This window comes from Rousettus aegyptiacus, unplaced genomic scaffold (assembly GCF_014176215.1).
Source record: "Rousettus aegyptiacus isolate mRouAeg1 unplaced genomic scaffold, mRouAeg1.p scaffold_m13_p_1, whole genome shotgun sequence".
Taxonomy (NCBI): domain Eukaryota; kingdom Metazoa; phylum Chordata; class Mammalia; order Chiroptera; family Pteropodidae; genus Rousettus; species Rousettus aegyptiacus.
Window position 1 is genome coordinate 34,635,042 of NW_023416284.1, and position 22,719 is coordinate 34,657,760.

General features: G+C 39.0%; 1 protein-coding gene and 1 pseudogene across 1 annotated transcript; one reads left to right on the forward strand and one right to left on the reverse strand.

Annotated features, from left to right (window-relative positions):
- Positions 1-6,311: 6,311 nt before the first annotated feature.
- LOC107497963 (cytochrome c oxidase assembly factor 7) lies at positions 6,312-17,177 on the reverse strand. Its single transcript, XM_016120457.2, has 3 exons — positions 16,997-17,177; positions 14,217-14,357; positions 6,312-7,548 (listed from the first exon to the last, which is right to left on the reverse strand). The coding sequence occupies exons 1-3, from the start codon at positions 17,100-17,102 to the stop codon at positions 7,100-7,102; spliced, it is 696 nt and encodes a 231-aa protein (XP_015975943.1). The 5' UTR covers positions 17,103-17,177; the 3' UTR covers positions 6,312-7,099.
- A 2,162-nt stretch (positions 17,178-19,339) lies between these two features.
- On the forward strand, positions 19,340-19,459 carry LOC118606814 (annotated as a pseudogene).
- Positions 19,460-22,719: the final 3,260 nt, after the last annotated feature.

Genomic DNA, 22,719 nt, shown 5'->3' on the forward strand with positions numbered 1-22,719 from the left:
CAGGTGAATGGGGATACACACCAGGATCTCTCCTGGCTTTCAAATCCTGAGTTTCTAAGCATGTGGGTCCCACTCTGCTGGAATAACACAATTTTGAAAGCTAATGCAATTTGTCTCCTCTGCTCAGACTCTTCTGAGGTCTTGAAAGTACTCTTTTCTCCTCACAGAAGCAGAATAACTGGCAAAGGCAGCCTAGGCTCCAATCTTGCTCTGTTACATACTTACTGTAACCTTGGGCAAGTTCTCGATATCTCTAAGCCCCAATTTCCTCATCTGTAATACAGGTTCCATATTTCCTAAACCTCCTTTGAAGGATGTCCCCTCCTTTAGGAGGTACCCTGAACAGAGTGGGCCCTTAATAAATGTAGCTGTTATTTCCCTACCCTTCAAGGTCAAAGCTTGTGCCACTGATGTCTAGAATCTGCTGGGGCCTCCTGGAACCTGATCAGAGGTCACTGGCTAGAGGTGGGTAGGGTCAGCTGCTATTCTTGGAGCTGGCGGAACCCAGCCGGGTTTCAAGTTCTCTGAGGGAGCCCTGGCCCAGGCAGCTTAGCTGGTCATGTGAGCAGTGGGGCCTGACCTCAGCATGTTCTCCTGGGCCCTCCTTCCACATGGCTCAGGTTGAAGAGAACCCCAGGGCGCAGAGCATACTGCAGGAAACCCACATCTTCCTGAAGCTGATCTCAGCCTTTTAATTATGTTCATCAGCATCTGCTTGGTGTCCCAAAGGGCCCTGGGTGCTGTCTGGGGATCTGAGATGGCAAAGTTTTCAACACCTGGATGACAAGCAGCCTTGGGTAATAAAAAGGATCTAGGAAAAAGGCACGACTAAATTTTAATCCCAACTGCAGTACTCACTGGGTCTGTATATCTCTTTGCAATCGTTTTGTCTAGCTGAGCTTGTTTCTTTGTCTGAGAAATGGTGAGAATGAAAGGTTCCTGAGAGGGTTATTGAGGGGATTAGAGCATCTAGCAATAAATGACCACTATTTAGACTGTGAGTTTCTAAATGAGAGGGAACCTGTCAGATTCAGCTGTGTCTTCAGTGTTCAGCCTAGGGCCCAGGCATTCAACTAACACAGAGAGGAGACTCTCTGTGTTAGTTGAATGAATAATAAATTTTGGAGGGCATTGAATTGAAATGCCTTATAGGGCTCCCATCTTCAACCACACTCAGTAGAATCAGTCTCCTATGCATCATCCCTGACAAGTGAGCATCTACCCTCAGTTTGCAAAATCCTGTAATAGGAAGTAGACCTCCTACCAAGGTTTCACATTCTTAGTAGAAAGTTCTTTCTACTAAGACCTCTATCAACTGAGGTCTGTCTCCTTGCAGCTTCCACCCATTGGGCCTAGTTCTGCTTTCTGGAGCTGTACAGAATAAGCCTAGTTCTCTTTCCAGAAGATAGTTCTTCAGTAATTTATTCCACAACTAAAATGTGCCAGGCACTAAGCTAAGCACCTGACAATTTTATCTCACTTAACTTTTTAACTCTCACATTAGCCCTGAAAAGTAAACCTTATCCCTACTTCAGAGACAAGGAAAATGAAGCTCAGAAATGTAATATAACACATTTTTATGTGGCAGAGAAATGATTTAAATCCAGATACTTCCCCCAAACTCTACCTTTTCAATGGATCCACTGGAATTTAGGATTTATGCCAAGTCCCTTCCCCTCCCTTTCTTTCAATAAAGATTTATTTACTATCTTATCTGTACCAGGTCTTGAAGTAGGCACTGAGAATAGAGGTGAGTAAGACATAATCATTGTAATTGAGGTACTTAAAGCCTGTCCCAAACCACGTGAAAAGAACTGAGAATGAGAAGCACAAGGGCTGTCAGTGCATCATAGATCTTTGGGGTCCAGGAGGGCTACCTGGAGGAGGTTCAAACTGGGCTGTTTCGAAGGACTAACAGAAGTTGGCCAGGCTTGTGCCAAGGGGGATGAGAAAGCAAGATGTTTTGATGGAATTGCTGTGCAAAGAGCTAAAGCTGTGGAGCCCAGACTGCAGAGCAGTCATGGTGCCAAGCTCAGGAGCTGGGATTATGTACCACTTCAGTGGGGCATCCACTTTCTAATGAATAAGAATCTAGGGAAAAGCATTTGAGATCTTGCTTCTGTGTAACTGTTGTCGATTTTGCTTTAAACAAACAAAATTTTCTAAAAAAAATAATCTCCTAGGATTTGATTAAAATCCAGATTTTCATTCTAGGTGAACCCAAGAATCTCTATTTTAAGCAGGTTTCACAAGAGATTGAGGAGTAGGGGGTCACCACTGCTGTATGGAAAAGAAATCTCTGAAGGATTTCAAAAAGGTAGGATTCTTGGTCCCTGTCTTTGGAGCCTCATAGACTAATCAGGGAGACAAACATGAAAACAAGTCATTATAATGATGAGCAAAGACTATTAATTCTTAGTATTTCAAGAAAGATATTCTTAGTGTTCCAAGAAAAAAAAGTGCCATACTTGGACTAATGATTCTTTAGCCACGAGGATATTAATATTGGTTTCTTGGCTTTAAGCTATTGAGCATGTACTTTAGGGTATCAAGGTGGCACTGTGTTGGTTCTTCATTATTTCAAAAACCTTTTTTTAAAAAAAAAAAATAGAGACATCTTCCTGAACAGAACCCAAGAAATATTAGTGATCCATCATGTGCCAACTCTGGCTTAAAAACAGTACAGTCCTACAGCTCATACCATTTCTTGGGTTAGAGGAGCCTGGGCCTCATTTGTCTTGGGGGTGATCAGGAGGCTACTAAAGTGCCACTCTGTGCTGTTCACCTCAGCAAGCAACCACTGATGGCCTAGCATGAGCCCAGCCTCATTCTGGGCACTGAGGATAGAGATGAAGCCAACCACGTCCCTGTTTTCCAGGAACTCAATCCTGTAGGAAATGGAGACCATGAATACACAGATGATAATGCAGTGTGAACAGTGCTGTGATGGATGGAAATTCGGGGCAGTAGTGAGCAGAGAAAGCTTCTAACCGGCCTGAGGGATGAAGGTAATGCTTCCAGAGTCTTAAAAGATGAAGGCTGTTCTTCATAAAATGTAGAAGGACATTCCAGACAGAGGAACCAGTATTACAAAAACATGACAGTAAGAAACATACTAAGTGTTTTTCCTGTTACTTTTTTGGTGGTGGTGCAGAGACTATAAGCGGTTAGTTCCCTGCTGCAGAAGCCCAAGTTAGGAACAAGATGGAGCTAAATATGGAGGCAAGAACTTATATATTGGGCAAAGAATTTTGCCCTTTCCTCTTTAGACAGTGGGGAGGGCTGGTTTATAAACTGTAATACAATCACCATTCCTCAGGCCTGAAGAGGAACACCAACTGGGAATAGTTTCCACTCTGGGTCCCCAGCAGGTGCAAATCTTCTCAGTGACTCTCTCTACTGGCACAGCAGAGAAGCAAGGAGGGAGGAGGCAGGCCCCACTCTTTGACCAGGCCTGCCTTCTGCAGCTGTTTTATGCCTTGAATACCCCTAGAAGGCCTCAACATCAGCTCCCTGGATATTACAAAAATGGTGGCAAAAACAGCTTGTTTTAAAAGGTAGACTCACTCACAAGCTAACATTGCCACTTGGAGAGAAAACAATTATCTATTTGTAAAATCTCTTTAGAGAAACATTTACCATTCTATAAGAGCTACTATTCAATCCTAACAATCCTAGCAGAAGGCAGTATCATCCCTATCTGAGAGGTGACAAAACCAAGACCCAGAAGATCGGTAACTTGCTTAAGGTCACACAACCAATAAAAGGTAAACCCCAGATCAAAACCCAAGTTTAGGCCTAAGCACTGCAAAGAGGCTGGTGCCCCCCAACTCTAATGGAGAATTCAAAATGAAAGATCTAAACTGCAAAGTGAATGTTAGGAAGCCAAAAGTTTTCATTTTTTTTTTTTTCTCCCAAAGTGGTTACTTGGTGCTTTTTAAAAATATAAAATTATTCTAAATTTATATTTCTTATTTTTTGTTAGGTACCCTAAACATTCCTGCTTAGTATGCCTTTGACTAATCCAGAGTTGCACACATTTGTAGGATCTTAAGTCTAGGCATTTTCCCTCTGCCATGCTGCCTCTCGCAAAATTTTTCAAGCAATTTCATAAAACTTTAACAAATTAAAATGTATTTCTAAATTTTTTAAAAAATTACCAAATGTAACAAAAAATTTTTTTTGTTCCCTTCTTGAGCTCATAGGCTCCAAATCAATGAATGGCTAACCCTGTCCACCTAGGTGCCCAGGCTAGAAATCTGGATTTTTAACCCCAGGCCTGACCTACCCTCCTCCTACTCCCACATAACTCTCATCCAATCCATTTTCCACACTGTGGTGATCTACTTTCCAAATGTAATCATTGCATTCTGCTCAAAATCGTGCAGTGACTGTGCATGATCACAAGATAAAACCCAAACCTAGACCCTTCTCCCCCATTCCTCACACCTACCTTCTCCTCCCTATGGGACTTTTGCTTCTTTTTCTCATAGCACCCAGCACTGCACTGTTGAGATTTCAGTGAGAACACTAAAAAGAACACAACTACTAGTCAGTTATGAAACTTCTTCCCCATTAGAATGCCCAGTCCAGGTCTGGCAGGGAGGAAACACATTGGTAATGATTCAAATGCCTGCTGGCCAGAAGACACAGTAACAATACTGCTTGCTATGACCAGAATCTGAAAACCAATCTTCAAATCTTGCCTCAAAGGTTGAACAAAAGAAAACTCAACCATGCTAGCCATTATCAATCCATTCCTTCCCACAGCAACCTGCCTATTAAATGGCTTTAGACTTTTCTGGACAGTAAATTATTACTTTTTGTATTTAAATAACTTTGTGAAATGTAACATTTTGATACTGTCAATACTCATTCCATTGTTCCCAGCCCTATCTCAGTATGTAATCCAAGGCAGGCAGGCACCATGGGTCCTAAATAGGAATTGGTCCATAAAAACATAGTCCAGCATATCTGCCACCAAAAATCAAGGTAAGCTAATTCTTCAAAATTACAAAACCCTTTATTTAATTGAAAAGATGTGATTCTTAAAATGTTTAAATTATACTATTGGGCCAAAGAATGCTGGTTGGTGGTAAAGGATAGTGAGGGGTAATTGTTTCTTCTGCTAAGTTCCCAACTACATTTCATGAGAACATATTACTTTTATAACCCAAAACTTCAGATCTTACATTTTTAAAAATTAAATGTCGTTTTTCAAAAAACTGTCATAAAATACACATAGAATTTACCATCTTAACACATAAAATTTACCCTCTACACATTTTTAAATGTGTAGTTCAGTAAAGTATATTTACATTTTTGTGCAAGTAATCTCCAGAAGTTTTTCATCTTGCAAAACTGAAATGCTATATTCATTAAAAAACTCCCAAATGCCCCCAACCTGCAGACCATGGCGACCACCATTCTACTCTATCTCTGAGTTTAGATACCTTATCTAAGTGGAATCAGACAGTATTTGTCTTTTTTTTTGTGACTGGCTTATTTCACCTAGCATGATGTCTTCAAAGTTCATCCAAGTTATAGTATGTGTCAGCATTTCCTTTCTTTTAAGCCTGAATTAACATTCCATTGTATATTTTGGCTATTGTGATTACTGCCTGGGTGTACAAATCTCTCCTAGAGGCGCTGCTAACGATTCTCTTGGATATGTACCCTGAAGTGGAATTGCTGGGTCATATGGTAATTCTACATTGAATTTTTTTTTGAGAAACCACTATACTGTTTTCCATGTGACTGCACCTTTTTACATCCTCACCAATAATGTATAAGGATTCCAATTTCTCCACATCCTTGCCAACACATAGTTTTTAAAAAAAAAATAATTGCCATTCTGAAAGATGTAAGGTGTAAGGTTGTATCTCATTGTGGTTTGGATCCACATTTCTCTAATGATTAGTGATGTTGAACATCTTTTCATATGTGTGTTGGCTTAGAGACTTTATTTGAAATACAACAAAAACTACATTTTTAAAATAAAATCACTTTTTAAAACTTCTCTGCTCTTGGGAAAATCTCTCTTCTATCAACTTGAGAAGCTGATGGGCTATGCTTACAAACCTTCATTAACACAGCAAGCCTTCCTTCTCAGACAGCTGCAAAACTGGAAGCTCAAAAACTAGATGACAGAAGTCCCATTATCAGAAGGAAAATGACAAGCTTGCCCCCTAGTGACAAGTTAGGAAGATAATAGAAAAAAGTAAATGTTCTTAAAAGAAAAGGCAACCACACTGAAGAACATAATCTCTACCCCACCCAGAATCTAAAGAGAACACTAATAACAAAACTACTAATCAGTCAAAATAGTTTATTTACAGGGATAGTTAAAAAGGTTCGGTTCTGAGGGATAAAAAGTGTCACAAAGCACACTGCTTACACATCCTTACCTAAAGTTGCCCTGGGAATAATCTGCTCCCTCAGCATGATGAGTAGTACCAGGTGTGTGACCTGGGAATGCTAATTTTTCATTGTGAATGTCTCCGCTGAAGGTAGGCTTATTTTATCCTCTTTAGCAACCCTGAGGCATAACAACATTTAATCCTGATCTCTATGAATTTATTGAAAGATACGACTCTAAAGGCCAAAAGGAAGCCCTCATCAATGATTACATAAGTCAGAGGGTGGCAGTTAGCTGTTCTTAGGTCCTTAAACCCTCTATTATGTAAATCAAGATACTTACAGATTTTTAAGCCCTCCCAACAAATATAACAATCATGATGATGGTATCTGATTCCTTCAGATCCTATGGCTGCTAATTTTCCCAATTTCCTGCTCTTTGTCTCTCTTTCCCAACCTCCAAAATCTCTATAGCTCTCTATATCACTGTTTTTCACAAAGCTACAAGAATTTGAGAACTAAAGCCCCATTAATGCAGGTGTCTTCACAGAAAACACCAGTTAAAGGAATAAACATTTCAGGCTATATCCCAGTAGGTGACACTCTGAGGCAATGGGTCTATGTAACGAGAGCTACATATATTGAGTCCGAAGTCTTCCTGCTCCAGCAGGTTGACCTCCAAGGGCTCCATCAGTAATAGGAGGTGCCAGCCTCAAGCTGTTGCACAGGAGAGTGGGCCACACTACCCAAACATTAAAGGTTGGACGCTTTTCTGCTGTTCTTTGTGTAGTTGTAGGGCACGATTTTTTAGCACCTCGGCCTTGGCTTCGTCCTTATCGACACCATCCCCCAGCTTGTACATGCGGCTGGCATTGGCACAGGCCCAGACATGACCCAGGTCACAGGCTTTCATCGAGTATTTACATGCCAGGCCCATGTCCTTGGGAAAGCCAGGGGCACCCTGCAGAAACATGGCACTGAGGTTGAAGCAACTAGCAGCATAACTGCCATCACAGGCTCTTGTGTAATAGTCTCTGGCCTTCCCTAGATCAGGCTGACCATCATCATTGACCTGTCCATCGTGTGCCAGGAGACCAACATTGTGACATGCCTCCACAGACTTCTTTCCGGGCTTCTCACATGCCATCAGAAAGCAGCTGGAGGCAGCTTTCAGGTCCTGGGTCAATCCGCCTGGGAGGAAAGAAAGGGAAGAAAAAAAATAAACCCAAGCCAGGGCAGAACCTGAATCAGGCCAAAGTTAGGGAACAATTCCTGAATAAAGTTCATATACCCTGAGCTAAGGCAGCATGAAAGGAAGGTGGCCTGATATAGTGTACAGACCTTCCAGCTTTTTTAACCATGGAATCATTTGTTCAAATGATATCTTCTGAGAAAGCCCAAACAGGTAAAGGAGGCAAAAAGTGGGAATAACAATAGCTACTCATGAGATTACAGCATCTTATAAGAACTTTGTTAAATGTTTGTTAATTTAAATATATACTGAATGTATATTATTTGTCAACTACTATGCTACGTTCTGGAGAACAGACATTGTCACTGCCTGTGGATCTTATGTTGTAATGAGATAGACATTAAACAACAACACAAATAAATGTATGATTATAAGGTTGACAAGTGTATGGAGGAAAGTATAGGGTGATTTATGTATTAGGGCTCTGACCTAGACTAGGTAGTGAGGTCAAGGAAAGCATCCCCAAAGAAGTGACATTTGAACTATAAAATAATGAAAAAAAAAGAAAGAAAAGGAAATATGGGTTGTTACAGGCAGTAGGAATAAGTCAAAGAGAAAAGGAGTCCTTGTGGCTAGAACCCAGAAATCACTGAGGAAGGAAGGCTAGAGAGGCAAGCAGGGGTCAAATCATACAGAGTCTGGTGGGTCTTGTTAAGGAACCTGTACTTAATCTTAGGAGCAATAAATGGTAAATTGCTAATAGGTCATTTTATGCAGAGGTGGTTACAAGGCTCACTTTTTTGTTGTTGTTATTTTTAATGGAAAATTTCAAATCCCAATGTACCATCATCCATTCTCAAAAAATATAAATATTTTAACTATCTCTTAATATTATTTTTTTTTAAAGAAATCATTCCAAATATACTACCTAGAAAAAAAATTATCATTAAGAGAACACCATTTCAGTTACCTTTGTAGCATCTGTTCAGATTCAATACTGGCTAGCTGAATAGACATCTAGATAGACGTATTTTGAAAAACCAAATTACATATGCTATTTGTAAATTAAAAAGTTAACTGATTCTACTTGAATTTATCAAAATAAAATCAAACTGGAGTGAAATGAAGAACTGCTGAACTTCAAATGACTTTACTAGAGAAATTTCCTAAATGAGTCTCTAGTGATAGATTACTAAAAATATTAAAAGGTTAGTCACTTAAAAAAAATTTTAAACTAAATTTTAGACAGTATTGACTCACATCTAGAAAATATGAGGATATTGGCATCTCACAATTCCTCCCGTTTCTTCTCACCACCTTCTCCTTTCTGTTGGTTATGTTACTTCAATTTAGGAAAAGAGCACAGTGGTTAATAAAGCCTGGGTTCTGGAGCCAGAAAAGCTATGCCCCCATCCCAGCTCCATTAGTTGTCAGCTGTATGACCTTAAGTGTATTGTTTAACTTCTACAACCCTCAGTCTTCCACATCTGTAAAATAAGGATAACAGTATCTACTTCATATAGTGGAAGCTTAAATGTGTTCTTACAAAGAAGCTGGCAGATAATAAGTACTCAGTAAATGTTATAGTGTTTCTATGTTATAAAGGTTTCTATTATTTACATTCTATTTAGTAACCCTAATTAGCTCAATAGTTATTAAATGGATTCTGCTCATCACGGGACTTTCCAAGAGCATCTCCATTCCTGCATATTTTTTTTGATTCATCTCTTTATTGGTTATTAGATAGGTTTTTCTAAGAAAGCTCATAGAGTCTATGTCCCCAGAGTTCTTTCAATTTTGAGAAAGTATTCCTCTCACCCTTATATGTAAATAATATATTGTTAGGTCCTGCTTTTATATCCAGGATGACATTCTCTGACTTTTACCTGTTTATTTACATTTAATGCAATTATTGATAAAGCTGGGTTTAAGTCTACAATTTGTTTTGTTTCCCACTTTTCCCAAATGCCTTTTGCTCTTTTTGCTTTGTGTTCTTTTGAATTGTATATTTCTAATAGTCCACTTCATTCTCACATTGGCTTTTTAGATTGGCTTTGGCTTTTTAGTTATACTTCTTTTTCCAGTGATTTACCTAGTGGTTATAATATGTATCCTTATCACGATCTACCATGAATTAATATTTTACCACTTCACATATATATGTAAGAACCTTACAACAGTGTACTTTCATTTACCACATTCCCATCTTTTGTACTACTGCTGTCATGTTTTACTTTTATATATATATATATTTGTTTGTTTTACTTATACATATATAAATCTCACTTATGTATTGAGGCTTATATATATAGAAGTAAAACAAATACTGTTTAAAACAAAAATTATTTTAAATACGTTAAGAAATGACGAAAAAGTCTTATTTTTACACATATATTCTAATGTGCTTTAATTCTTTTATATGGATCCTAGTTTCTACCTGTTATCATTTTCCATCAACCCAATTTTATTTCTTATAGTGTAGGTCTGCTAGTGACTCATTCTCTCAGCTTTTGTTTAGCTGAAAATAAATATATTTCATCTTCATTTTTAAAGATATTTTTGCTAAAGCAAAATTCAAATTTGACTGGTTTTTCTTTTAAAAGATGTTCTTTTGTCTTCTGGCTTACATTGTTTCTGATGAGAAATCAGTGGTTGTTTTCATACCATTGTTCCCCTCGACATTATTTTTTTTTCCGATGTTTTTAAGATTTTTTTTTTTATCTTTGGCTTTTCAGCAAATTGGTAATAAATGTCTCAGTGTAACTGATATTTTTAATCAAATTTGGAAAGCTTTCTATTATATCTGTAAATACTTTTCTCTTCTTTTCCTGGGACTTGAATACACTTATGTTAGAGTAATAGATACTGAATTCCACAGGTTGAAGCTCTGAACTTTTTTTTCCTCCATTTTTTTCTCAGTGCTTAAATAATATCCTGTCTTCAAGTAATGGATCTTTCACAGTCACTGATTTTATCTTAAAGGATCTAGCCTAAGCTTGACCAGCCTAGTTTTCATTTCAAATACTATGTTTTTCAATTGTAGGATTTCATTTAGTTCTTTTTAATAATTTCAATTTCTCTAATGAGATTTCCTAACCATTCATTCTTTATATCCATTTTTATTTAAACTCTTAAACATATTATATGTTTTTAAATTTTTGACTATTAATTCCAACATCTGTCATATGTGGGTCTATTTCCATTAACTGCTTTTTTACTGTCTAGTAATTTCTTATTTTATGCTGGACACTGTGGATTATACTTTGACTAGTTTGGATTTTGTTTAATTTCTTTAAAGACTTGAGTTTTACTCTGGCGGGTAGCTAATTTACTGGTGAATCGGCCTGATACTTTTGAGGCTTGTTTTTAAGTTTTGTTAGAGCAGATCTAGAACATTCTTACTACTACAACATAGCCTTTCTGGTATCTTAGCTGAATATCTGTGGTGTTCACTGAGGTCCCTCTACTCTGGCTGACTGGAACTCACACCACTCCCAACACTGTGAAACCTTTGGAATCTCTTTTCAGTTCACAGATCCCCAGTATCTTTTTACTGTAAGGTCTCTCAGAGTCTCTCTCTAAACATGTGCAGCCTAACATGGGGCAAAAGACTTAACGGCATTCCAATGTGGATTTCTAGAGCTCCTTCTCTGTGTAGTTTCTTTCTTCTCTGGTAGCCTGTCCTGCAAATTCCAGTTGCCTCAGTAGCTAGAAACTCTGACTTCTGCCTCATTAGCTCAGCATACCTATCATGCTCTATTTGGCTGGGGCTCACCTTATGTGTTTTCTTTTTCTCAGGGATCACAGTACTGCATTGCCTTTTGTCCAATGTCTGAACACAGTTGATTTGTATATTTTATCTAGTCCATAGTTTATATTCTTAAAAGTTCATTTTAGTTGCCACATGGAAAAAATACTGGGGACCTGCATAATCTGGTCAAAACATTCTTTAAATTACTCTAAGTGTGCAATCCAAAGTAGCTTCTGCAGCAACCAACACAAACCAGACCTGTTCACATTGATAGAATGTTTTATAATTTAGCAAAGCAATTATGTCTGATCTTCTTTGATGCTCAGAAAAATCCTATGAAGAAAGTATGAACAGATCTTATTACTCTGATTTGTCAATGTGAAATTTGTAGCTCAGGGAAGGAAAATGCCTTACCTGATGCCACACTGTCAGTGCTCAAGACTAAAAGTGGGTTCTTTAGTTTCTTACTCTTTCCCCTGCCTCAAGCTATCTTTGGTAAAAGAAGAGTTACTAGGCAGTCTGTGTCAAGAAAGGACAGTGGGTGTACTTTCAGAAACAGAGGACAAAACCAAAAAACTATAAAATCCTTTGGCTCAGAACTAGACAGGGGGAGCCAACAGAATTGGCTTTTAGACATGGCAAGGCCCAAAGGTCTGCTAAACAGCAATCCAAAGGGCTTTAGTAGCAAAGATCTCCTGTGACCACTTTGGTTTAAACACCTGGAGAAATTTTTTTAACATAAATTTAAAAGAAGATTAATTATTATTCTCTAAACACTGTGTTTTTTCATACCTGCTCACCTTCTTTCTGCCTGGGACACAACTCTATTCCACCTCTGCCAAAAATCTGCTGTCCTTAAAATATCAGTTTCAATGTCTCCTCCTCTATGACAGAACCTCTAATGATGGCACTCTCGCAGCACTGAATCCCCACAGTACTTTACATGTCTCTCTCTAAAGATGCTTATCAAGCTCTCCCAGGTTTAATAGGTATTAGTATAAATATTTCTTCTCCCTTACTGGTCTGTATCTAATTCTTTGTTTCACTATAGATAGTAGATAGTAAAAACTAGAAGTTTACTCAACAAAGGAGCACTTAAGCAAAATAAAAAGTCTCAGTGTACAATCATTAATCGCATAAGTTTGTCTAATAAGAGAAGGGAAAATAATTTCACAGACTCTCTTGTTTTCCCTAATTAAAGAAGTCAAAGTCCTTGTGGAAAATATAGTAAAATATGGTATAAAGAAAAAAGAAACACAAAACTTTAACAAGACACAAATCCAGAGATAACAGCTAAGAACATTTTTGTTTTTGCATACTGTATAAGTTGAGTTCACATTGTGTAGAATTTTGTATTTGGCTTTCTTCACTGAACGTTATGTCATAAGCTTTCCCCACAACAACAAAAATTCTTTAGAAATACTACTTTTTAATGGGCTAAAAAACATTCCATCTAACTGAAGTAACATTACTGAACTAAACTGCTATTATTGGTATGCAGATTTTTAAAAATATAATTAATATAATGTAGTTACATGTTGCTTGTAAATGATAAATTATTGAAAATTTTGCCAGATAAATAATGTTGGGGTGAATATCTCTACATATAACCTTTATGTACATTTTCAATTATTTCCTTAGGGTAGGATACCAGGAGAATTACCAGATCAAAGAATGCCCCTCTTTTCCAGAAAGGGAAACTGATATTCCTGTTGGTGCTAAATTTTCAACAAAATAGGGCTATCACAGACCCCATGTCCCATGTGAAAGCAGAAATAATCCAGCATCGGATAATTAAAAAGAAGTCTTCTTCATCAAACTTTGAACAGTTTTCTAACCAGGTTTGGCTGGGCAATGGGAACAAGGGATTAATGAATCATATCATGATCTAGTGAGCAAAAAAAAAAAAAAAATTTGCATAATCCCTTTTTGCAGTGGTTTTAAAATATGCCCATAAATTCTTTGATATTTCTGTCTTCAAGAGGTAGAATTTAAGTTCTCTCTCCTTAGTGTGGACCACACTTACTGACTCACTTCTAATAAACAGAATTGTGTTGGAAATGAAATCTGTGTAATGTCCAAGAGTAAATCATAAAAGGCACTGAGGATTCCACCTTGTTCCCTCTCTTGAGTCACTCAATCTAGAGGAGGCCAGATGCCATGGCATGAGAACACACAAGCAATACATGGAGAGATCCATGTCATAATGAACTGAGGTTTCCTAATGACAGCAAGGAACAGGCATCTCTACCCTCAGCCATGTGAGTGAGCTATCTTAGAATTGGAAACCCCAGCTCTAGTCAAGTCTTCAAATGATAGCAGCCCTAGCTCCCTGACTGACGTTTTGACTACGACCTTAGTAAAGAACCCTGAGGCACACAGCTAAATCATTTCCAAATTTCTGACCTACAGAAAGTGTGTGAAATAATAAAGTTTGTTGGGATCGTTTGCTATTTAGCAATAGATAACTTAAACACTACTCCAGTGATAACTACAATCAGGGCAAGAGAAGAAAAGATAGATGGAAGGGAATTCATCACTACTGATCCCTTTCTCTGGTCCAGACACGTGCAAATGCCTTTACCTACATTATCCTATTTCATCCTCATAACAACTCTATGAAGCAAGTACTATTTGTTTTCCTCTATTTTACAGGTGATATGACTGAGACACAGGTGAAGTGACTGGTTCAAGGTCCTACTACTTGCCAACAACATTCTCTAAGGTCTGCCTAACTTAAAAAGGCTGTGCTCTTCCCTTCATCACTCTGCTGAACTCCTCTCCAAAACTTCCTATGGTGTGCTTCCTCAATGCTTGTGAGGACCCTTCTGCAAAGAGGGCTCAGTGCGAGACTTAGGATGTGATACCAGCACTACTATCAATGATAAAGACCAAAGAAACCAGGTTCCTCCTTACCTTTTCCAGTCACATAATAGGCCCCCAGTTTGTAGCAGCTATCACTGTGTTTGTTCTCTTCACAGTTGAACTTCAACACCTTGGCAGCCTCTTCGAAATTCTTCTGGATCCCTTCCAAATAATCTACCAGCCGATAACAACCTGTGAGGAGAAAGCAAGAGTTGTTTATGTCTGGGACTGCTGCTCAGCAGTAAGGAGAGTTCAGGTGTGGCAGGCCAGAATGTATCTTTCATATAGGGCCGGCCTCTGTCCTCCTGAGGTATGCCAAGGTGATCTTACCACAAAGAATGCAGGTGGTGTTCAGTCATTTCTACAAATGGCATTGTCTGCCTTTAGACAGAGACTGAGCAATGTACAGACTGGGGAGACCTTGGCCTGTGCACTGGCTCCTCCACTTACCAGCTCTTCTGCTCCCTGGCCCAATGACTCAGTGCTAGCTTTGGAACTTCTCAGGAAGTTCAATAGTAAAACACAAAATACAAACAGGCCCATGAGGTAGTTTTTGCAGCAGCAAGAAAGGGGTGCTTCGATGACTATACCTTACTTCTCAGTCAGGTTGAGAACACGAAGCCTGAAGGCAGAGTAGAAATGGCAGCTACCAAAGGAGTTGGAAATATACGCTCTCTCCTTGCCAGTCTCTAGTCCCAGTGAGCCTTTCAATCTCTCCCCTGTCCCTTTTTTCTTTATCCCTCAAAATACCCGTCTCTCATTCATTGCAACAAATATTTGAGCATCTCTGGTCATCTATTTACCAAACACTATTCTAGATGTTGAGAATAGCCACTTGACCTCCTAAAAATTATATTCTAGAGGAAGAAACACAATAGATAAATAAATAAATAAATAAATAAATAAATAGGTGAGCAAAACGTATTCAAACAGTAATAAATGTTATGACTGAAATAAAACAGAATGATACGATAGTTTGTTGTGCATGTTGGGGGAATGGTTAACATAGATTGGATGATCTGGGAGTGCCTCAGTAAGGACTGTGATGTCTGAGCTGAGATGTGAATAATGAGAATAAACAAAGTATTAAAGACAATGAAATTGGGAGGGGGCAGAAAGTCCCAGACACAAGGAATAGTAAATAAAAAAAAACCTAAAATAAGGAATAAGCTTGGTACAAATAAGGTATGTGGCTGGATCACGAAGGAAAGGGGCAGGAAATGAGGAGAGGAAAGGAGGGACTAGATCACAGGGCCTCGTAGAACATAGGAAGGAATCAGGTTTTTATTCCAAGTCAATGACAAACCAATAGAGGGTTTTAAGAAGGAAACTGACATAATTCAATTTGCATTTTTAAAAGGTTACTCTAGTATATATGTTTGTATATGCCTGATTGAATATGGAGAAAATGTGGGGTGGGGGGGACACACTCTAGCACTGACAACAAATGTGTTATTGTTATTTAAATTTTTAATAAATAAATGAGGATAGATTTTAAAGGAATGAGGATAAAGAGAGAGACAAGTTAGGTTATTTCAGTAATTTCAGTAATTATTTCAGTAATCCAGATGAGGGATTATGATTACTTTGAAGGAAACTACTATATTAGTAGCTACAGTAACTACTCCTCTTAGGCTCTTCTGAAGTGCCACAGCAAGCCCTTCTTATAGGCCCACCCTTCTCCACGCATTGTGCCGATATATTCTTAGAGTACACTATCATTAACTCTCCACTGTCTACTGAATAGTCTAAAATTCCTTATCCTGGCATTCAATGCATGACACATTGTGGCCTAGACCTCTCCTTCAATCTTATTTCTGACTACATCTTGACTTTAACTTTCCAAAAGACAGAATTTTCTTCTCCTAACCTCTCTTTTAATCAACACTTGCCTGTTCCTCCTGACCTCTCCTCAGTGGCTCCAATTCCTGTGACTTCTCTCTCTGCTTAGGATATAGACCAGCCTCAAAGAACAACCCTGGGTTCTTTTTAAGCCATCATACTGCAGAGCAACTCTGTGTAGTTGGTTAGCATCAAGAAATAGCTATCATGTTTTGAAAACTGGACTGCAAACTATTAGAAGGTAAGGCCAGTGCCATTTTTTTTTTTTTCCTTTATAAAAATAAAGTAGGAAGAAGAAAATCACCCAAAGGTACTGGCTGCTCTGGGTGGCCCTTCTGGACAGCACCATCCACCCCACACTCAATTCACTCAATGTTTCCAGGACACATGTGGCACATTCATGTCTCAGGGCCTTTCCACAAGCTGTTACTTCTACCGGGCATAGATTTCCCTTACCTCCTTCAAGGCTTTGTTCATATGCCACTTTCTCAATGACTCCCGGCAACCACTCAATTTTAAATTGCCTTCCTGAACTCCTGACACTGCTTAGTCAGCACTTTTTCTCACTGCACCTATTACTTTCTAACGCACTATTTCTTTTATTTCCTTACGTTTATTGTCTAATCCCGTCCCCTCCCCCCAAACACACACTCTAGAATGTAAGCTCCATGAAGAAAGGGGATTTTATCTGTTCACTGATGTATCTATCCCCAGTCCCTCTGTCCCAAGTGCTCAAGCACTTTTTCCCGGCCTCCAGGCTCTGTCTGGCAGCGCATTCCACCTCAGCGAGCCCGGCAAGTCCTCGCGGAACCCAACCCGCTCCTCTGCACCACACGCAAGGTCATCGGTGTCCCCACAGAGCCGCCCCGACGTGACCCTTGCCCGTGACGCCTTCCAGAGTCCCTCAGAGGTCGCTCACGTGCGCCGTCTGTCCCCCGCCTTGCTTTATGAGTCCCGAAGTGTTCCCAGGCCGCGCCTGCGGCGCTCACCGTCTGGGTCCTTCTCACGGTAGCATTGATAGTTGCACTCCACCTCCATGTTCTCCAGAAACGACTTCACCTGCTCCTCATCCTGGAAGTCCACCACGCCCGCCATGGCTCTTGGTCGCCTAGGAGAGATTATCCGGTCCCTCCTACACAGGCCGCGCCGCCCTCCCGCCCCACCGTCATGTGAGCCAGGGGGCGGGGCCAGGGCGGGGCCTGAGCGGGTCGTGCCACGGAGGTCCGGGCTTACTCGCTCATTCCCTAAGGCCAGGAGCCGCGAACCAGGTCTTTCCCTCTTTGGCAGTCAAATCTCTTCCTCTGGTCAGCCCATTCCTAAAACTGCAGCACTTTATCTGTGCCAGCTTTGTGTCCTTAAATGATTCTCTGCGTGCAGTCTTTCATCCCTTCCTTCGTCCATTCATTCGTTAGTTCTGTAATCCCTAAGCCCCCACTGTGTGCCTCACCAAGTGCTCGGTTTTAGTAATTCAACAACTAGGAGATTTGGTCCCTGCCTTTAAAGAGCTTGCAGTTTAGTAGGAAGACATTTATTTATGCATTCAGCAAGCATTTTGAATACCTACTATGTGCCAGATGGAGCTGGATAAACCAATAATACTCCTAAGTCTGTACAAGTACAATGAGAAGTCTGGCTCATCTTCATACTCCTCCCAGAACCACCCATCCGCCTCTAACATTAATGACTTAAGGAATAGATGACTGTGGGAGATGATGACTGGAACACAGCAGCTGTAGAAGTTGTAGTAATAATTCTGTTATAATAGCTATTTAAAACGGATTGAACTTTGTTGCAGATTCTAAGAGTGTTATACAAATTCTCATTCAATTCTCACTATGACACTCGTGATACTATGGGGTAGGTATTATTATATCCCCATTCTGCAGATAAGGTAACTGAGGTACACAGAAGTTATGTAACTTGTCCAAGGTCACACAGGAAGTGAGAGAGTTTGTACAGTAAATATTTTTTTTTAAATAAAAGAATGAATCAGGTACAAGAGGCACATGTCAAGGAGATGGGGGAGAGGAAAGGAATTGCGCTTGTTTTTCTATTTGTTCTACTTGGAATCATCGATTCTATAAAGCTTAGACTGAACACTCTCCAAAGACAGTCAGTTCCTATCCATCTTTGAGTCCCAGCCAGCCCTAGTCTAGAGCCCTCAGTGGAGTTCAATCCATGGTTTCCCATCACCCAAAGCAATGCTTCTCAAATAACTCTGCTATGAACTTATCCCAAATGGCATCAGAGAGTGGACTACTTGCAAACACTTCCTCATTGGGAAGCAGATTACTGCAACTGGGAAATGTCCTTGAAATCCTAGTTTTATTTTTTTAAATTCATATGATTTTACATTCCATTCCATCATACATCTTTCATAGGAAAACATAAGAGCCTTTGAGTAAAATTGAAATTCCAGACAATATACCACATTTACCTATGAGTTCTCATAACCCTGATTACCTTGGGCAATCCCTCAGTACATATGTCCCAGATAGGGAAGCCCTGACCTTAGATTTTGAGCCCACCCTCCTTAGCCTGGCCTTCCCAAGGCCTTGTATAATTTGATTCTGGCTTTATCTCCTGTTTCTGTTCCCCTGTACCCCACTCAACCTTTTGTTCTCTGAATAGGTCCCAGGTTTGTGTCCCCATTTACTGTTGCTCTTGATGGCTGAACCACCCTTCTCTGCCCAAATCAGACATCAACTCTTCTGTAAAACTTTCTCAGGTATAACAATCACACACCTCCAAGGCGGATTTAGATGTTCCTACTTCAGTATCCCACACCACTAGGTTTATTCTGGGGTCAAATGTAGTTAAAAAGCACTGGCTTTGGAGAGCAGACAGATCTTAATCAGAATCCATATGTCATGTATAATAAATTGTGACCTTGAATCAATTATATTTGTGAGCCTGATTCCTCTTCTGTAATGCAGCTTGTATGGCTGTCAGTAGGACTAGAAATTCATGTATGCAATGTGCTTAGCAGAGTACCTGGCTCAGTCATTCCTGTTCCAGAAATATTTCTTGTTATGCCCATAATGGCATAAAATCTGTGTCCCCCATTAGGCTATGAGCTCTATGCCCCTGGTGCTAGTCACAGAACCAAGAATAGAGCAAAGGTTGGTGAAGATAATATAGATTACTAAGGCCAAAGAGAGGCCACAAATAATACTTCTTTAATCATATCTGCTGAGTTGCACTGTATGCAAAATGAGAACACCTGAGGAGTAGAGGGCGCTAGAAAGTTGGGGGGGAAAGATGAAAGAGAAGCTGGGCCAAGTTATGAAGTCACATATTTTAAAAAGAAATTTAAGGCCATTCAAAAGTTAGTCTATGGCCATGCTACCCTGAACAAGCCCGATCCCATATGATCTCAGAAGCTAAGCAGGGTTGGGCCTGGTTAGTACTTGGATGAGAGACCACCTAGGAAGACCAGGTGCCTGTAGGTGTAAAAGAAAAAAGGGGGAGGGGGTGTTGAAAGCTGAGGAGGTCTTTGCAATCTGTGAGGTCAACCAAAGGTTGCCTTGCCTAAAAAAAGTAAAAAATAAAAAGTCAGCCAGCTTCTTTTTCAGTCCTGTTTTTATCTTTGTAGGTTTAGTCCATTTATTCTTAAAGATATTTACATTTACTTTTTCAACTTATTTGTTTTAATTATTCAAGTAATACATGAATATATGCTTATAGTAAATTAATCTCACATTTTTCGACTAAGCTTATAGACACTGTTCATACTGTTGCAGAGAAAACGAAGGTGAGAGAAATTAAGTTATTTACCCTAAAACACACAGTGAGAGGACCAGGAGAATTCAAGTCTCTTGGAATCCCAGAGTTCACAATGATCATCTCAGGCCCTGAAGGGAAGAGTTCAAGAGCATTATAGTACTCATATCCTGACTCCAGACTTAGATTCAACTAATATTAATTGATTACTAATTATAAGTTTAGTACTTTAGATTCATTATTTCATTTATCTTTCACAACATTACTTTTAATTCATTCAACAAACATTCTCTGGATACTTAATAATGACAAAGACTTAAAGGATGCAAAATTGGAAAATGTAAGGTTTCAATAAGAGCATGCTTTTTTAGAAGAGGAAAATCACTAGTAAATAAACATGATGAGATGCTCCTCTTAATGATGAAAGGAAAGCAAATTAAAAACAGTGTGATGTAATTTTTTATCTCTTAGATTAATATCCTTTGTTTGTGAGGATGCTGAGAAACCAGCATTCCTATATGCTGTTGGTGAGACTATAAACTGATGCTTCCTCTTTGGAGAGCAATATGGTAGTATTCGTTAACATTTAAAATGTGTTTATATATTTGGGGGGCGGGGGAAAACATTTTTCAAACTATCCCACAATGGGCTTGTATCCAGAATATATAAAGAACTCCTACAACTCAACAGTAAGGAGGCAGTGTTTAATAAATGGGCAAATATTTGAGTAGACATTTCACCAAAAAAGTCATATGGATAGACAACAAGCACACAAAAAGACACACAATATCTGAAAATGCAAATAAATTTTTACAATGAGATACCACTACACAACTACTGCAATGGCTGTAATCAAGACAAACAATACCAAGTATTGATAAGGATTTAAAAAAACTGGAACGCTTATACATTTCTGTTTGAAATGAAAAAATGCTGCAGCCACTTTGTATTTTTGGTTTGAATTTTATTTTATTTTGGTAAGAATAGTTAACATGATATCTATTCTGTTAACAGATTTTTAAGTGAACAATATATTATTGTTGACTGTAAGTACAAGGTACAGTGTTATACAGCAGATTTCTAAAGTTTTTTTGTCTTGCTTACATGAAACTTATGCTCTCGATTAGTAACTCCCCATTTTCCTTCCCTTAACCCCTGGCAACCACCATTTCACTCTTCAGTCTATGAATTTGACTTTTTTACATATCTCAAAGAAGTGGAATTAAGCAGTATTTGTCTTTCTATGACTGATTCATTTCTCTTAGCATAATGTCCTCAAGGTTTATCCATGTAGCATACTGCAGAATTTTCTTCTTTTTAAGGCTAAATAATATTCTATTGCATGTATATACCACATTTTCTTTATTCACCTGTCAATGGACATTTAGGTTGTTTCTACATCTTGATTACTGTGAACAGTGCTGAAATAAACATGGGGAAGCTAATAACTTTTCAAAATGCTAATTTTAATTATTTGGATAAATACCCAGAAATAGGACTGCTGGGTCATATGGTAATTCTGTTTTTAAATTTTTGAAGAATCGCCCTACTTTTTCTATAGTGGCTGCACCATTTTGCATTCCCATCTCTCCATAGCCTCAACAACACTTGTCTTTCAATTTTTAATAATAGCCATCCTGACAGGTGTGAGGCGTTATCTCATTGCGGTCTGATTTGTATTTTCCTAATGATTGAGCATCTTTTCAAATACCCATTGGCCATTTGTATATCTTCTTTGGAGAAATGTCTACTCAAGTCCATAGTTTATTTAAAAATCAGGTTATTAATTGTTTGGTATTGAATTGTAGGAGTTCCTCACATATCCCAGAGATTAACCCCTTATCAGGTATCTGGTTTGCAAACACTCTCTTGCATTCTGAAGGTTATCTTTTCATTCTGTTTCTTTTGCAGTGCAGATGCTTTTCAGTTTGATGTAGCCTTTCTGTTTATTTTTGTTTTTGTTGGTGTCATTAAAATGTGCTTATATTTTTTTTTTTTACCAAAAATTCAACTTCCAATAATGTATCCTACAGAAATTCTTACACAAATAAATATTTGCTGCAGTTTTTGTTGCTGCTTCTGCTGCTATTATAATATCCAAGTATAGGGGATTTGAATACAATGTAAACATTAAAAAGTGAAATAGGTCTAGTCATGTCAACACTGAAAGGTGTTCAAATTCATTGTTAAGTGAAAAAAAAAGTTGCATAGTATAACTTATTTTTTTGTTGTTGTTTAAAAAGTAACCTTTTGTATAATTACAGAAGAAAAACAGCGAGAAAAATATATTGAACTGTTAATAGTTAACTACGTGCTGGTGCTAGTGTACAGGGCACTTCCAGTGTCTGTAGCCATCTTTATTTTTATAATAATCATGTTATTTTCATAAGCAGACAAAATAATAAAAGAATTTTTTAAAGACAAGATGCTTTCCCTAGACTTGTTCACTGCCTTATGGGTCATTACAAAATACATATTAATATTTCCATTTTGAAAACAAGATTCAGGGAAGTAAAGTGATTTCTTCAAGGTCACACAGCTCATCAAGCCTCCCTAAAAGTTATGCATCCACGAGCTGACAGGATCCGCCCAGTGCGGAAAGACGAGACCAATCACGTTTGCTGTGAGGTCACTTTGAAGGTCTAGGATTGGTGCTCGTGCCTAAACTGAGCGCTGGGTCCTCAGCAGCAGGTGCGGCAGCGGCAGCGGATGGAGGAGGCTCGGTGTTTAGGATTTCCCGGGATTGCCGCGGGGGAGCCTCTATAGATTCTCTGAGTAACTTCAGCATTAAATGGATTACTCGTGGAGACGCCCTGCCCTTCTTGCTGTGGCCAATCCCCTAAGCAGGTGCCTGCATAGCCTCAAGCCCTCCCTTCCTGCAGCTCTCCCCCCGAAAACAGAGAAAGTCCACGATAGGTGGCAGCCCTGCTCAGACTACCTTTTTGGCAGTCTGAATGCACATCGCTTAATCCCTGCATCACCTGCATGG

Excerpts from the sequence above, each read along its gene's own strand:
- LOC107497963 (XM_016120457.2), bottom strand. The coding sequence starts at position 17,102 with ATGGCGGGCGTGGTGGACTTCCAGGATGAGGAGCAGGTGAAGTCGTTT. Across the intron at positions 14,358-16,996 it reads CCGTGAGAAGGACCCAGACG|GTTGTTATCGGCTGGTAGAT; the intron begins GTGAGCGCCGCA and ends TTCTCCTCACAG. Across the intron at positions 7,549-14,216 it reads CTATTATGTGACTGGAAAAG|GCGGATTGACCCAGGACCTG; the intron begins GTAAGGAGGAAC and ends CTTTCCTCCCAG.